Source organism: Notamacropus eugenii, chromosome 1 (assembly GCF_028372415.1).
Source record: "Notamacropus eugenii isolate mMacEug1 chromosome 1, mMacEug1.pri_v2, whole genome shotgun sequence".
NCBI lineage: Eukaryota > Metazoa > Chordata > Mammalia > Diprotodontia > Macropodidae > Notamacropus > Notamacropus eugenii.
Window position 1 is genome coordinate 674,615,686 of NC_092872.1, and position 16,419 is coordinate 674,632,104.

The 16,419-nt window shown below is 36.5% G+C and overlaps 1 protein-coding gene across 2 annotated transcripts in view; it reads left to right on the forward strand.

Moving 5' to 3' along the window:
* The window catches only part of PRKD3 (protein kinase D3), a 91,665-nt gene that overhangs the window by 44,342 nt on the left and 30,904 nt on the right, over window positions 1–16,419 (forward strand). For both annotated transcript variants that reach the window (XM_072635862.1, XM_072635861.1), the window contains exons 5-8: window positions 3,534–3,691; window positions 9,610–9,802; window positions 12,058–12,135; window positions 15,239–15,422. In XM_072635862.1, coding sequence (XP_072491963.1) covers window positions 3,534–3,691; window positions 9,610–9,802; window positions 12,058–12,135; window positions 15,239–15,422 — 613 coding nt within the window. The remainder of the gene's footprint in view (window positions 1–3,533; window positions 3,692–9,609; window positions 9,803–12,057; window positions 12,136–15,238; window positions 15,423–16,419) is intronic.

Below are 16,419 nucleotides of genomic sequence, written 5' to 3' on the forward strand. Positions count from 1 at the left end.
TGTACAGGTCTTTTCCAAGTCAGTTCATTCTCTACTCAGCTGATAAATTGATCTTCCTAAAGTGCAGGTCAGACTATGTCACAATTCCTTCCCCCTTCCTCCCCTTCATCTCCTTATTCATTAAGTGTCAGTGGATATCTTATTACCTTTAGGATGAAATATAAACCCCTCTGTTTGGTTTTTAAAGCTCTTTATAACCTTGCATCCTTACTATCTTTCTAGTCATCTTATACTTTAATCCCTCTCATGTACTCTGCTATCTAGTTATCCAGTGATACTGGTCTACTTACAGTTACTTGAACATGACACTCCTCCCGACTCTGACCGTTTCTGTTGGCTGTCCCTCATTCCTGGGAGACTTTCTTCATCTCACCTTCTGGCTTTCTTCAAGTCTCAGCTAAAATCTCACCTACAAAAACATCTTTCCAAGGTCTCCTTTATTTTAATTCATTCTTTCTGAGATGAACTCCAGTTTATCCTGTGTGTATATGTGTGTGTGTGTCTATCTTATTTGTACGTAGTTATTTGCATACTGTTTTCCTCATTAGGCTGAGCTCCTTGAGATGTAAGTTCTATTTTTTTGAGTTAGCACAGTGCCTGGCACATAGTACCTTCATAAATGCTTGCTGACTTAACTTTAAAAACTAGAAAAATAAAAGGATAAATAAGGTAGAAATCAGAGGTCTCAAAGAAACAAACAGAAGATCCAAATGAGAGTGGGTAATTTAGAATATGATATAATTACCTTCTAAACAGTAGAGTCTCAGGAAAATAGAATAGCAAATTTGAAACTTTAAAATATAGAATAAAATAAAATTTGACAAAAAAGGAATCAAAAAACAGCAGAAGAACATGAGTTTGGTAAGAGCCAAAGAGACTGATCCTCAAGATGGGGTATAGTGATAATTTAAGAATTATAGACTTCTCCCTCCAAGAAAACCACAGTGAATCAAAAAGTCTGGATCTCACACTTTAGTAAATATTAAAAGAAAATTGTCCAAAGGTATTAGAAACACAGGGCAAAGTGCAGATTGTTGAGAGAGCGAGAAAATCCAAGTGCATCTTGTCAAGAATTATAGCATTCAAACTACTGAATTTCCTTATCGAACAGCAGATATTTCAAGGCCCCACAGAGAAAAAATTCAGCTATGAAGGAAAAAAAGAATGAATTCCTCAAGATTATTTCTTGTCTATTGGAGAGGAAAGAAGTGACTGGAATATGGTGTTATAGAAAACAAAAGGGGATTGACTTATAGATAACAATAACATAGCTTGCAAAGCCAAGCCTAACCACTAAAATAAAAAGATGAATTTTTTTCGAAGGGGGAGGAATTTTAGTTATTACTTCAGAAAGAAACCTGAACTGAGCAGGGTAACTAATATACAAACATTTCCAAGTAAAGAAACACGAAAAGTAAATAAATATTTTATCAAGAAAATAGTAAGCAACGAAACCAATGATCTTAAGCTTACATAGCAGGACAAAGTTATCGTTTTAAGTCCTCACATGTGTTGAGGGCCTGTAAGAAAATAGAGAAAATTTGAGCCACTCGTGAACAATAAATGACTCTCTTAATTATTTGCCTTTCCTTACGTAGAGTGCTTTTTAATTATGTTTAAAGAAGTCCCTCACATGTGTTGGTAAACTAATTCCCAAATGCTTTCTGCATTTTATTGTTCTTGTGAATGAATTTTTTTTGTTAACTGTTTTCTAATTGCTGATGATTTTTTGAGAGTATTTTGTATTATGCTACTTCACTGAAGCTACTGATCATTTCAGTAAATATATTTGCTACTTCAAGTATCCTAAGTAAATTATCATTTTATAGGCAAATAGGATAGTTTCATCTCATTTTTTTTTACCAATTTTATACTTTGTTTTTTAGTTGTATTACTATAGCTAGAATTTCTAGTACTGTGTCAAATCATAACACAAAGAGAGGATATCTTTGCTTTCCTCCTACACTTACTGTGAAATTTTCAATGTTTCTCCATTTAAAATTAATGCTAGCTCTTTCCTGATCCAGTTTTTATGGAAATGATGCAGGGAAAGACAGATTTTTGTCCTTTCTCCACCTGAGGACATGAAGTGTAGAGTGTTCAGAAGACATGGAAAGTCTTTTATGCTGATACTCTGTTGCAGTTATAGGATAGGTCCCTTATAGCTTGCCTAAATTATAAATGACAAGATGGACATTGCTTATCATTTTAAATGAGCAGAAGGAATAGGAAATCTCACATCAGTCAAACTTGTCTCCTGAGGAAAAAGCAAAATACTACGAGCATGGTAGGTAAGGTTTCCTACTTCATTGTGAGGTTCTGGCATTCATGCTGAGTCATTTGTCAACTCTAGGGACAGTCTCCCTTTTTGTACCTCCTCCAGTTCTTTAGGGGGATTCAGGAAGAAAACAAGCCCACCCTTTTTTCTTTTTATCTTTTATTTTGTGTCTTCTGATTTTTCTGAGTACTTAAAAATGTGCTATCCACAGAGTGTTATTTGAGATTATGGTTCCCAGGTGCAGAAATTGGAGTCTTTCTGATTGTCAAAAGATCCTGCTATAGTTACCTAGAAGTGGGTAGTTTTTAAAGGGATCTGGTGGCAAAAAAAATAGTTCAGCTGCTGGTCACTCCTATGAAAGAGAAGTCTGTAGGTTGCTTGTTGAGTAATAACAACAATTGGCTGTTTACATAGTGCTTTCAGTTTGTAAAGTTCTTCAAGTATTATCTCATTTACCAGGGGAAATACCAATTTAAACTGTTACTAGTTCTCCTTTACAGCCAGTTACTAATTCCCATTAGTCTGTTATAGCTCATGATGTTCTTGTTTTTTAATTCTTGAATCTCCAGTTTTCATGTAACTGATCATCTGGGTTCTTTGGGAAGTTAGAATTGCTAGAAACAAGCAGTCATTCAGACTCCACTCTGTACCCGGCATTGTTAAGCATTGGGGATATGAGTACAAATAATGAAACAACCGCTATTCACAAAGAGTGTATGTTCCAAAATGGAAGAGACAACAAAATACATCAATATGTTTAGTACAGATATAAAGTGAGTAAATGCAAATATATCCAGAGTAGTTAAATAGCAGGGAGTTGTGGAGGGAGGCCACAGTTGGAAGTGAGGGTACTGGGAAAAGCTTCGTGCCTCAGAATGGGATTGAGCTGCATCTTAAAAGAGGAGAGAGAGAAGCAGCACAGAACTGAGAGAAGGGAGTGACCTATGTAAGGAACAGAAAGTTGCTGTGGCTAGATCCAGAGGGTAGGGAAAGAGTCATGTCTAGTGAGGCTGCAAGGGTAGGTTGGGGCCAGAGTGATTGAGAAGGGGAATTACAGGATCAGATTTGCTAGCAGTGCGTAGGATGGATTGAAATGGTGAGAAACCTGAAGCAGGAAGATGAGTTAAGAAGCTGTTAAAATGACCAGATGATGAGGGCCTGAACTAAGGAGGTAGCTGTGTGAGTGGACAGAAGTATTATTTTTATATACTCTAATAATTTATAACTGAGTTATTTTTCTTTATATAATATTTAGGCTGTGGATTAAACTACCATAAACGATGTGCCTTCAAGATCCCAAATAATTGTAGTGGAGTAAGAAAGAGACGCTTGTCCAATGTGTCTCTGCCAGGACCTGGCCTCTCTGTTCCAAGACCCATTCCAACAGAATGTGCAGTGTCTCCCAATGAAGAGGTAGGTGTCATATCTTGAGTTTCAGTATGGTATGTCTGTCTCTTTCTTTTATACACACACACAACACACACACATCTATATATGTAATGACATTAAGGGTAGGTTTAGAAGGAGTGAGCTTTAAGAGAGATGGAAGGTTAGCAGTTTGAGGTAGACCAAGAAATTTCAGAGGTTTGAATCCCAAAGTCATAGATTTAGAGACAGAAGGTCATCTGGTTCAGTGCCCTCCTTTTGCAGTTGTAGGATCACACAGAACTTAAGAGTTATATGGGACCACAGTGGCCAACTAATCCAGCCCATCAAGCAAAGGAGTCATTTGTACTCATTGTAATGCACCTAACAGGTAGCCATCCAACCTCTGCTTAAATACTTCCAAGGAGAGGAAACCCACTACTTCTATTTTTAAACAGCACTCATTGTTAGGAAGTTTTTCCTGACCCCCAAGCCTGGCCCCTTTGCAACTCCCTGTTGCTTTAGATTGTGCCATTTGGGACACGTGGGACAAATCGAATCCCTCTTCCCCATGAAAGCCCTTCACATACTTCAAGACCATTATCATGTACCCCTCTTTCCCTCCTTCACCTGAGTCTTCTCTTTTCTAAGCTTAATTCTTAGTTCCTTCCATTGATCCTCACTTCATCATCCTAGTGGCCCTCCTCTGAACATTCTCCTCACATTGTGCTCAGAACTGAACAGATGTTCCAGTTAAGTACTGACAAGGATGGAGTACAGTGAGACTAGCACCTTTCTATTCTTGGAGTCTCTTTCAGTCTTTATGTAGCCCAAGATCATACTAGCTTTTTTTGGGCTACTACTTCACACCATTGACTCATAATGAGCTTGCAGTTCATCCAACCACATACACCTTCTCCATAGTTTTTTATGTTTTTTTTTTTTTGGACAATTGCTGTTAACTGTATCTTCTCTGTCCTATTCCTATGAGGGTAAGAATTTTTAATTTCAAGGGCAAGACTTTTCATTTATTTCTGTTGAATATAACTAGATTCAGCCCAGTGCTCTGTACTGTCAATATCCTTTTTAATGCATAAAATAAAATACATAGGATTACAAAAGAAACAATTATATTGAAATAGTTAACAAAATATTTTTAAAATAAAGAAGTTGATAGGCCTTAGGTTAAAAACCTCTGATCTAATCAGCAGGCTTCTGTTGCCACAATAATAGCATGAGAGATGTCCCAAGTAGCTTTCCACAAAAAGATTTCAGTAAACTCTATCCACAGCATTATCCTAATTTACTAGTTTAGTCATCTTATCCAAAAAGAAAATGGGATTTGTCTGGTACAAGTTGTTTTTGATGAATCTATGTTGGCTCTTAGTAATCACTGCTTCCCACTTGGGAAACTGAGGCCCATAGAGGTTAAATGCCTTTCCCAGTAAGGAGGATTGACAAGATCTGGAACAGGTAGTCTGACTTTAATTCTAACACTATTTCTGCAGGCCCTTTTTGGAAGTAGAGCTCCTGGGAGTGGAGGGCAGATCCTGGTGTGTCTAGTGTGGGTGAAGTGTATTCTCTTTTCCTTTGCTCCACTGTTTGATGAAGAGGTGACTATTCTGCTTTCTAAATCTTCCTCTCTACATATGCCCTTGGTCCTACCCCCACTCCATCTCCTCAAAGAACTTGTCCCTTGTCATTCTCTGATCTACATCTTCCTGTCTTTCTGCCATCTTCCACCTTCCTTATCTTGTGGATTTTCCTCTTCTGTCTAAATACATGTCCGAATCTCTCCATACTTTAAAAACAAACAAATAAAAAAAGAGTTAAACCTCCCTTTTGTCCTACTATACCTCCAGTTTATTGTCCTGTATTTCTCTTCCTTTTCACAGGCAAATTCCTGGAAAAAGCCAGTTAAGTTTGTTGCCTCCACTTCCCCACTCTTCCCTTTTTAATCTCTTGCAATCTGGCTTCTGACCTCACCACTTCATTGACACTGCCGTCCCCAAGTCAGAGACAGAGCTCAGGGCTCTTTCCCAGACCCACACCTCTTCTGAACCTCTTTTTGCCTTTTGAGGGTAGATGACATACAAGGACAGAGGGGCATTGCTAATCCGATTTCACATCCAAAGCACTGTCTCCTACCTGAACCCCTCTCCTCCATACTTCCTTTTGCTCATTCAGGTTCAATGACTTCATTATCAAATACAACTCTTCACTCTCCTTCATTTTCCCCATATCTGTCAGTTGCAAAGTCTTATTAATTCTGTCTCAGCAGCATGTTTTGTATTTGTCTTTTGTCTCTACTTACATAACCAATACCCTAGTTTAGTTCTTGCCTAGACCGTTATAACAGCCTTCTAATTGGACTCTCATCTTTCATTCTCCTTTCCTCTGCTCTAACCTCCACCAGCTACAGGACTAAGCAGAAGCCTGACTAGGCCACCATCCCACTCACAATCTTGTCACGACTTCCTGTGGCTTCTGGGATGAAATGGAAGCTTGGGAGGCATTGAAAGCCAGAGGTCAGCTGACACTTCCATGCTGATTACACATCCTGTCTTTCTACAAATCTCTTTACCAGTCAAACTGGCCTCCTTATTCTTCAATCTCAGTAGGATATTTCTTGCCTCTGTACTTTTGTCTGGGCAGTCTCCCATATCTGGAATCCACTCCTTCCTCCTCTCTGCTTCAAGGCACACATCATGGCCCACACCCTCTGAGCAGCCTTTCCTGACCGCCTGAGATGCTCATCCTTGTCAAATCATCAGATGTATCCTTACCTGTTAAAATGTTGCATCATCCAATAGAATGTAAATTCCTTGAATTCAAGAACTATTTTTTAATTTGTCTGTGTATCCCTAGCACCTGTTGTGGTATCTTGTATGTAGCACATGTTTAATAAATACTTGTTGACTTAGATTGGAAAAACTTGTTAACAGTTAGAACTCTCACAAACCTGCCGTATGTGGTAGTTTATTCTCCCTATTAAGGGTCTTCATTGGAGACTCTGTGACCTCTTTTGTTCATTTTGTGAAACAGATTTTGTGGTAGTGATAATAATGATGGTTATTATTATTTTTGTAAGTTTATACTTATAAAGTATTTTAAAATGATCAGTCCTCATTTCAGCCTTAACAATCCTGAAAGGATTACAGTAGATACTTACACTATAGATTATTCCCACTTTACAGATGAGGGAAATGAGACTCAGAGAAATGAAATGATTTTCTCGTGGTCACGTTAGTAGAAAATGTTAAAAGCATAGTTTTAAACACAGTACTTCCTGACCCCAAATTCTTCATTCTTTGTTGCCTGTGTGTAAGTGCTACTAGGGATCTTTAATGTCTTTTTTAACTCTGAAATTATGAGGGTCTGTGAATAAGTGTTCATTGAATATGAATATGAATTGGAGGAATGGAATTAGTAGAAAAGCAAGTGGAACTTGATTTTGGAAGTAAGGGAGACATAGACCAGATGTTCTCTAAGATCTCTTCCTATTCCAAACAGTTTATTATTCTGTCTGTGTCAAGAGTTTGGGGAGCAATCTATGACTTTGGATAGAGAAAAAATATTACATCTTTGTTTTCACCAACCTCTAATTGAAATGTAGCATTTCCTTCAATTATTTAAAAGTGTTATTCTGCCAAAGGGGTCCACAGAATTCACCAGACTACCAAAGGGATCCATGACACCAGAAAGGTTAAAAACCATTAATTTAGGTTTACTTTTTTGAATGCACTTAGGAAAAAACTCAAGGAGCCAAATCAGGAGAGGACCAGGTTGGATTGTTTTGGGTGTTACAGTTGTATATGCTGCCCTAACTGAATGTATTTTACCTGCATTCTAAAATCAGATTGATATTTCTCAGTTAGAGATTGTCTATAGTTTTGTATTTAAAATGCTTCTCTTTCTTGTAGGTAATTGAAAATTGATTATGTATTTATAAATTTTTGATAAATAGCTAACCTATAATGTAGACTTAAACTGAGTCAGAATATGATTTAGAATATATGAGTATTTGGTTTTAGGAAAGGAGTTCTAATAATTTCAATTAAAAAGTCTGATACATAAAAATAATATACAACTTTCCTAAGATGATTTGATTTGAAAAACCACCTAAAATAGCCATTGAAATAAATTATAAGTTTCATGAGTAAACGTGGTATTTTATTCTTTAAAGAGTATCTTTTATTTTAAATAATTTAGAGTTGGAGTAAATTTAGGTATCTATTTTCAGCCTTGTTTCCTGCTTTGTGGTCACTTGATATAAACTTAAAAAAAAAGGTAATACTAAGAAATGTGGGGTTATACGGAATAAAAGCTAGTGAGACAGACACTGGGTTGATCAGGCTCCAAGACCTATGTGAGCAAAACCCTTTGGTAATACATTTGCCTTGCAGAGCTGCTGGCTCTTCAGCCCTTGTCCCTGACTCAGCATGTTGAGGTGCTTGGGGCCCATGCTGGGAAGGGAAGCATGAACCCCAAACTGGAGGACCAGTAACTTGAGTAGAGGAAGGTGAAAGTTTTCTGTTCAATCCAGCTGTTCTACTGAGGCTTTTTCTAGTCACACTTCATTACATAGAGTTTGCATTCTGTTCTAACATGAGCTGTAGCTCCATTCGTTAATCAGCATTTTAAGTGCCAATGTCTTGTAAGTCTTCTTTTTTTAATCTTCTTTGTGCCCTGACAATTATCTATTCCGTACTCTTTATTTCCTTTTCCATCTCCTACTTCTTACTCTCCACTCTCCCACTTGGTCATCTTTCTCATATTCCTTTCCTTGTCATCTTTTTTTCTTCTCATGAAGTCATGTTTTTTTCTTCATCTTTTACTCATACTATGGGAACATGGTGATATCAAAATGGTTGAGACTCTCTCAGCTGCCAGAGCATTTCTTTGCATGCATTATGGAAAGAGAGGTGAAATTGCAAGAGTTCTGACAATGATGAATATTTAGAACACAATTTAGTGGTTAGAAGTGTATAGGGAGATACATTGAACGAGGCTTAGTCTTGATCCAGTTTGATTATTCCCTGATATAACCAGCTAGGAAAAAACCTGTTACTTCAAGGCAAAAAGGAAGTTTTAACTAAAGTTATCTGTATTTTCCCTTTAAATTTAAACTCATTCAAACTCAAATGTCTGATCAGAACAGGACATGGGTGGGTCATATGATAAGAGTTAGGGATGATACATAGACAGCTCACATATACTGACCTGAATCCAGAAACTAAAAAAAGACCCAGAGGAAGGTCTTCAGCCCATTGGCTGGTTCTTCTGTGGAGGATCTGTGGGAGAACATAAACAAAAATCACTGGGGATTAGAAGGAGTAGATGGTTTGCAATTCTTATTGATAGAAGGAACTCCCATATTGATGAAATCACAAATCCTTTGAAGTATTGACATTCAAACTGATAGGTACACCCCTTCTCAAATAAAACCAGAAAAAAAAAAAGAAAAGAAGCTCAGCCCTCAGTCAAGATATTGACTGTAAGCAAATTGCTTTGAGAATAGGCTTTACATCTACACATTTGTAATTTAGTGCCCAGTTTTCAGCACTGTTCTTGCCACAAAGTAGAGGCTTAAAGATCTTTTTTGATTGATCATAGTGTCTGCCTTAATATTAATAAACTGCATGTATTTTGTTCTTTAACATGAATTTAAGACTTATAAAAACTTTTATATGATTCAGTATTAATATTTAATTTTGGGAATTTCTTAGTTTCAGACTGTAGTGTCCCTGTTGAAATGGAAGTTATGTCAGAGACTATTTTTTTTTACATTGATCTGAAAATCCCAGATCCTGTACTTCTCTCTGTATTTAAAGGTTTTGCAAAACCAAAGGAAGATGCTGAGACCTATGTTGTCTCTTATAGTACTGCACAGATGTCTCTCTTAAAGCCAGTACTTGGTTTTTAAATAATTGATGTTATACTTGTAGAAATATCTTGAATTTTAGGCACATATTCACCAAGAACCAAGTAAGAGAATTCCCTCCTGGAGTGGACGCCCAATCTGGATGGAGAAGATGGTCATGTGCAGGGTGAGAGTTCCACACACATTTGCTGTGCATTCTTACACTCGCCCCACAATATGCCAGTACTGCAAGCGGCTACTCAAAGGCCTTTTCCGCCAGGGAATGCAGTGTAAAGGTAAGTATTCCTTTTTTTTCTCCTTAAAAAATTCTCTACTATTGCTTGCCAAATGTGAGTTTGATATTTTAATAGTGAAGAAGAGTCACCTAAAATGACATTGTTGATAGAATTTCAGTTGTCTTTCTTTTTGTGTGTCTTGTTAAATGCCAAAATCAGTATATTTAAAACAGAAAAGATTTTTTTCTGATATCAGCATACATTTGTATACCTTAGAGCTCTTACTCTTGAAAGTTATTTTCCCTTGTAACTATAGATCACATTTTGAAACATAATATAATTGCCGTATCACAGTTAGTTGGATAGTTAGTTGGCTTTTAGTATTAAAACGCACAGTAATAGTTCTTTTTGCCTGTTATTAGCAGCAATTCATTTCAAATAAAATTTTCAGTAAGGGTGACCTGTCTGCTGTCCTGGGATACCTGCCCCCAGGGCCTTGAAAAGAGTGGAAGTTGTACCTGTGTTAAGGAATGATGACCCAAACAAAGGTCACTAAATGTCCCTGAAAAGCTAGCCATCATACTGGGATACTTGAATAATAAAATCATCCTTTATATTTGCATATCATTTTAAGCTTCTTACATTTAAGTCTTCTTGGATTGGTGTGATTACCTCAGGCTGCTAAATGAGAAACACTGATCATGTAACTTGTCTAAGATTGAGTAGGTAGTTAATATGAGAAACAGAATTCTAACCAGGGCTTTTAATTACTATCTTTTTTCTCTTTTCTTGGAATTATCTAAATGAAACCTATGACCTGAAATTTAACATGTATCAGTAAACTTTGATTGTACATCAGAACAGACTAAAGTATAATTTATGTTTTTTCAAGTAGATAATGAATGAAAGCTTCCTTGACAGTATTGATAGCTGAGACAATGTATTATTAGTGGCTGTGAATCATTCAACAAGGTATGATAAAGTTGAAATTGAACTTTTAACAGCCAGACTTTGAATGTGAGTTTGTAAGTTGATCAGTGTTAAAATATGTGCAGTGATAATTATTAATTGTGGCCTAGGGCAAGTACCACAAAATGTGCTTTGGGGAATAGCAAAATAGAAAATGCTCTCAAACATTTTTTAAGGCAGGAGTAAATTCTCAAACAGTTTTAAGTTTAAGGAAAGAAACATTGATGGGGGGAGCTGAGACTTTGAGACAAGACAGATGCTAGTGTCACACCTTACAGTTTGAGAGATTGTGGATTGAAGGGGAGTGGTAATGGAGGAGCAGATACATCCCATATGACTAGGAAGTGTCTGTTGACATCAAAGTAATCTTGAAGAAAATTACTTTTGTCTTCATTAATTCGAAGACACAGAAGAGATGTTGTTCAAAGTTCTTTATTAGAAATTTTTTAAAGAATTAAAACATTACCGAATGACTTGCTGCCTTTTGAGAAGGATGTACAGCAGAGCCAGCAGTAATGTTCTTGAATCACAAAAGTTCAGCCTGAAATGGCAATCAAAGTCAAGATTCATGGTCAGTTTGCTGGATTGCTATTAGAAAATGCATTTGTGTTTTGAGGGTTTGGCCTACGGAGTTGTGACATCAATAGGGTTGAAGACATCAATGAACAGCACTCCCATCAGTACCTTCGTCCTTACACCTGTACCTGGGAGGGACCCAACCAGAGCCCAGACCTGTTCTGGGTCAGGAGCAAAACTCCCTAGTACTACAGGGACCTAGCTAAAGTGTAACTGAGAAATATGTAACAAAAAAATAAAATAAAAACACAATCAACTTGAATGATGTTAACTTGTAGTTTTCTAAGTCACTGTGCTGGGGGAGGGATCCATCCCTTTCCATATGAATTTGATATCACTGCTCTGCAGTGTGTACTGCAACTTCCATTTTGGTACTTTTGTCCCTGTGAAGCTAAAATACAGAGTTTTAAAGGCCCTCTTTTGATAGGATATCAAAGGGTAACTAAAATTTAGAAAGGAATAAGAGAAATTTATGAAAATCTGAGACATATTGAATGAGAATTTGTTAGTAATTGGAGAGTTCATGGGGAAGATGGGAAGGGAGGGAGGGAATGGGTATGAAGTGAGAAGGTAACAGAAGAAAAACGAAAGGAGATTCATTGTTGCTGATTGTTTGGAATGCAGTCATTAAGACTTTAGGAAGTTTTCTTTAAAGAACTTATGAGCACCATATAAAAATGAGAAATTTTTTAAATATTCCTGACATAGCTATTTATGTGATTGTGTAGGTGTTTTCATATAAATTACTAAACTGAATATTTTCATTTCAGATTGCAGATTTAATTGTCATAAGCGCTGTGCATCAAAAGTACCTAGAGATTGTCTTGGGGAGGTTACTTTCAATGGAGGTAAAAACATTTTTCTTAACAGTATCTTTTGGAATGAGAAAAAGACATCTTACTGCGTTCTTTTCAACTATCTTTAAGATAAATTGGTTATTTACCTTTCCTCTTTTTGTCCTTTGCCTCCGTAGGCTGCAGTTTTATTGTCAGAGAGTTGATTAAGGATTGATATCAGTTTAAAACTTTATTGATATGCTCTAGGCCCTAGAGTCTGGGGCTTTCCCCTTGGCCCTGCTCTCTTTGATATTTTCATCAGAATGATGGGCAAATCTAAGAAAATTAAATGTAATAGGTATGAATATAAAACCTAAATTTAGGTTAAAAAAATATCAGCAGTGTAAGCATAGGAATGGGGAGAAAACAGTTCACATGAAGAACTTGCTGAAATTTGATTGAAGGTGCTGAGGAAATTTAGCTGAGAGAAGAGTTAACCTAAGAGTTTACCTAAGATTAGATGATAGCCATGTACTCTAAGAAGAGTTCTTTATGGAAGAAATGATTAAATTTCTGCCTGATTCCAGAATATAGACTGAGAATAAATAGATAGAAGGCATAGGGAGATAGCCCCAAATGAATAACATGCTATTATGGTAAATGGTTTTCTGTCACTATCAAAGCGCAGATTATATGGCAGAATTTGTGTTTGTTATAGAGGGCGTTTCATGCTTTCTAAAGAACAGAGGTGAAATAGATTACCTAAAGGTCCCTTTTACCATTCAGAGAGGTGGGGAAGAAGAGGACATAAGAATTTATTAAAAGCAACTACTGTGTACCAGGTGTTGTGCTAAGCACTTTATAATTATTTCTCATTTGATCCATCTGACTATCCTGGGGTGGGGTAGGTTCTTTTATTGTCATCATTTTACAGATAGGAAACTGAGGCAGGCAGAGGTTAAATGACTTGCCTAAAGTTACTAGAGCCACACATTTAATAAGTATCTGAGGCAGGATTTAAACTCCGGTCTTCTTGACTGCAGGTGTGATGATTAAAAAGGTTTGAGAGACATAGTTTCTGAGTAATTTAATCATTTTATTAATAAGCCCAGCATGTTATTAATAAAAAGGATGGTCATTTGGTCATCTCTCTTAGACTAAAGGCAATCATGGCAGTGGGCTTTCAGTTTATGTACCCTTCAAAGGGTAGGTGTTCTGAAGGGTGGCAATCAACTCTGATTGGATAACACATAGGGAGGTGGACTGTATTAAAATGAGGTGCTGAGAGTGATGTCATGTCATTTTTGGACAGACTGTCTCTATATCCAGACCACTCTCAGCCTTGAGAAATCTATTGAAAGAATATATGCCTTACTCAAGCCTGAGCAGAACCCAATGGCTACTGTACCTGGATGGGTCTTGAACAAGAAAGTTAGTCGAGTCTTATTATCAGCAATGTACTTCAAGAGACTGAACTTTTAAAAATCAAGACTTTGGAAGAAGTTGAGAACTCTGAATCTACCCAAATTATTGGCTATTAATAATCATTTCTCTCAAGGTCTGTCAGTCACTTACACTGAGCCATATGGCTGCCTCTAGATTGTATGGATTAAGTTTTCTTTATTATCATCAATTAAGAGAAAATATGCATATATGATATTATATGCTACCATCAGCAAGTATGTAGACCCCTTTTGGGTTTTCTGTAGGACACCTAATTTCAGGAAAATAATGGAAACTATAATAGTGTGCTTACAAATTTATTGTTGTTGTTCAGTCATTTCAGTCATGCCTGACTCTTCATGGCCTTATTTGGGGTTTTCTTGGCAAAGATACTGTGGAGTGGTTTGCCATTTCTCTCTCCAGCTCCTTTTACAGATGAGGAAACTGAGGCAAACAGGATTAAATGACTTGCCCAGGGTCCACAGCCAGTAAGTGTCTGAGGCTAGATTTGAACTCATTAAGTTGAGTCTTCCTGATTCCAAGCACTGCATTGCCTAGCTTATCTGTTATTATAATAGATATTCCTAAACTTAGAGGCTGAAGTAACTTTCCCTAAAATAGTGGTGCAACCTGATATGAATTTGACTGTTAGTAGCACTTTATATCAGGGTGATTGGAACCAGGAAGCATAAGGAATAGAAGCCAAGTACTATAGAATTAATTAACATTTTTCCTCAGGATACACGTCTGTGTTTTTCATTGCATATTATCAGAGTATCTTTATCAGACAATGATTGGTGAATTTTTAAAAAATATATACAGGAATAAACTGATTATTTGTGCTGTTAAATTTGCTTACATATATAATTCAAATGGAAAATGAGTTAATTCTTACAATTTTGAGTTCTTATGATTATCATTATTAATAATTGTCTTTTGATGATTAGCGTGGATGAGACTTTAGGATAGATTAGAATGAGTAGAGGAAAAGTTGAGGAAAAATAAAAAATGACTTTCAGCATAGCAGCTATTGTGGCAGGAAGTTCAGTAATAAATGTGAAAGGAAAATGCAACTATGATAAAACTTCTTGGAATTAGATTCCATCAGTTTGAAATTTTTGGTACTCTGACTCAAAGTGGGCTGAAATTTACCTTTTTATGAAGAAAGTGTTTGCAAGGCTTATTCATGTTATGAGTAACATTGCTTTTAAATTTTAAAAAGTAAAGATAGTAACATTATTGGTTACAGTCGAATAAGTACTTCTCATTATGACAAGTTTTATCCTTGAAAAGAGGGCCTGATAAGGTGTTAATTCCCTGTTTTTATAGAAGCTGCTATCCTGGTATCCAATTCTCTCCCACATCTATGCCTTCTCTCTGATAGTACCTTTCATCAGCTCTCTCTCTATATATATCTTACATATTCATAGTTTTTTACATGTTGTCTTCTCCATGAGCTTGTGAGCTTCTTTGAAGCCAGGGAGGGGCAGTTGTTTTGCTCCTTTTTTGTATCCCTATCATTTAGCACAGGGCTTGGCACATAATAAGCGGTTAATAAATGCTTGTTGATAGACGAATGACACTGTTGATAGGCAGGTGTTTTTTTAATAGTTACACAAGAAAATCAGTTTTAGAGGAACTCATTTTAAAATCTGTTTTGCTTTTAACTTTGAAATAGTTTTAAAATTTGTTGCTCGTTCAAAAATTTGAAATTCCTTTAAAACTTTGCCAGAGCCTTCCAGTTTGGGAACAGATATGGATATGCCAATGGACATTGACAGTAGTGACATGAACAGTGATGGTGGTCGGGGTTTGGATGATCCAGAAGAACCATCTCCACCAGAAGACAAAATGTTCTTCTTAGATCCCTCTGATCTTGATGTAGAGAGAGATGAAGAAGCTGTGAGAACCATCAGGTAGTAAATAAATATGCCTGGAAAATGATAGATAGATCTAATCCATCATGCAGGGCAAAACAGGTAGGGAACTCCATTTCAAAGAACCGAAAGGTGCTTCCCTTCAGCCCTATAGAACTTTTGGGTGTTGGAGCTACAGGGATTAACATGGAGATTTCAACATGAAGATTAACAGTGAGCAAATTGAGGATGCTCCAGCAGGCATTTCTGTATAGCTGTGGTAGAATTTTTGATGACTGACATAGTTTAGCCTTTCTATGCAGATAGAAGAAGTAGGTGAATTTTTTGTATGTTTTTAAAAAAGAAAACTGCTTTTTAAACTTAAAATCAAGACAGTATAAGTTTATGTTGGAGCCCTACCACAAGCTAGCAATACTGGCTTATCTTTTATACCAAATGATAATCCCATGCAGGAAGATTTTTTTTGATGGCAGAAGCCACCATAGAGAATATATTTGGGAGCTTTCATCAAAAAGTAATCATGATAAATTTAGGAGCAACCTTCATAAGGCTGAAATTCTTGACATTTTGTGAGAATGCTGCTCATAAAAATCTATGTAGCATCATTTATTTAGCAGAATACCATCCTTTATAAGCTTTTGAGAAAATGCAAAATTGATGTAAAGCATAATCCCTGCTCTCAAGAATCTTCCAATCCGTCGAAGAATAAAATATCAACACAGAGGTCTAATAAACAGTGTTCCAAAAGGAGTGTATTGTTAGTTATTTAAAAAAAAAAGTGGTGTGGGGTCTGAAGTCATTACTAACCAAGAGGAATCAAGTCAGGCTTCCTTAAGAAGCAGGATATTGGTTTATAGGATGGACAGAACTTGAAAAGATGAAGGGAGATAGGAAAAGTATTCTAGTCATAGGAGACAGCCTGAGCAAGGATGTGAAGGCATGAGAATGTAATGCATGTTTTGAGTGTGAGAAAGTTGTTTATTTTCTTATTTTTAAGTCTACTTGGCTTTTTGAATTATTTGAAAAACATCACTCT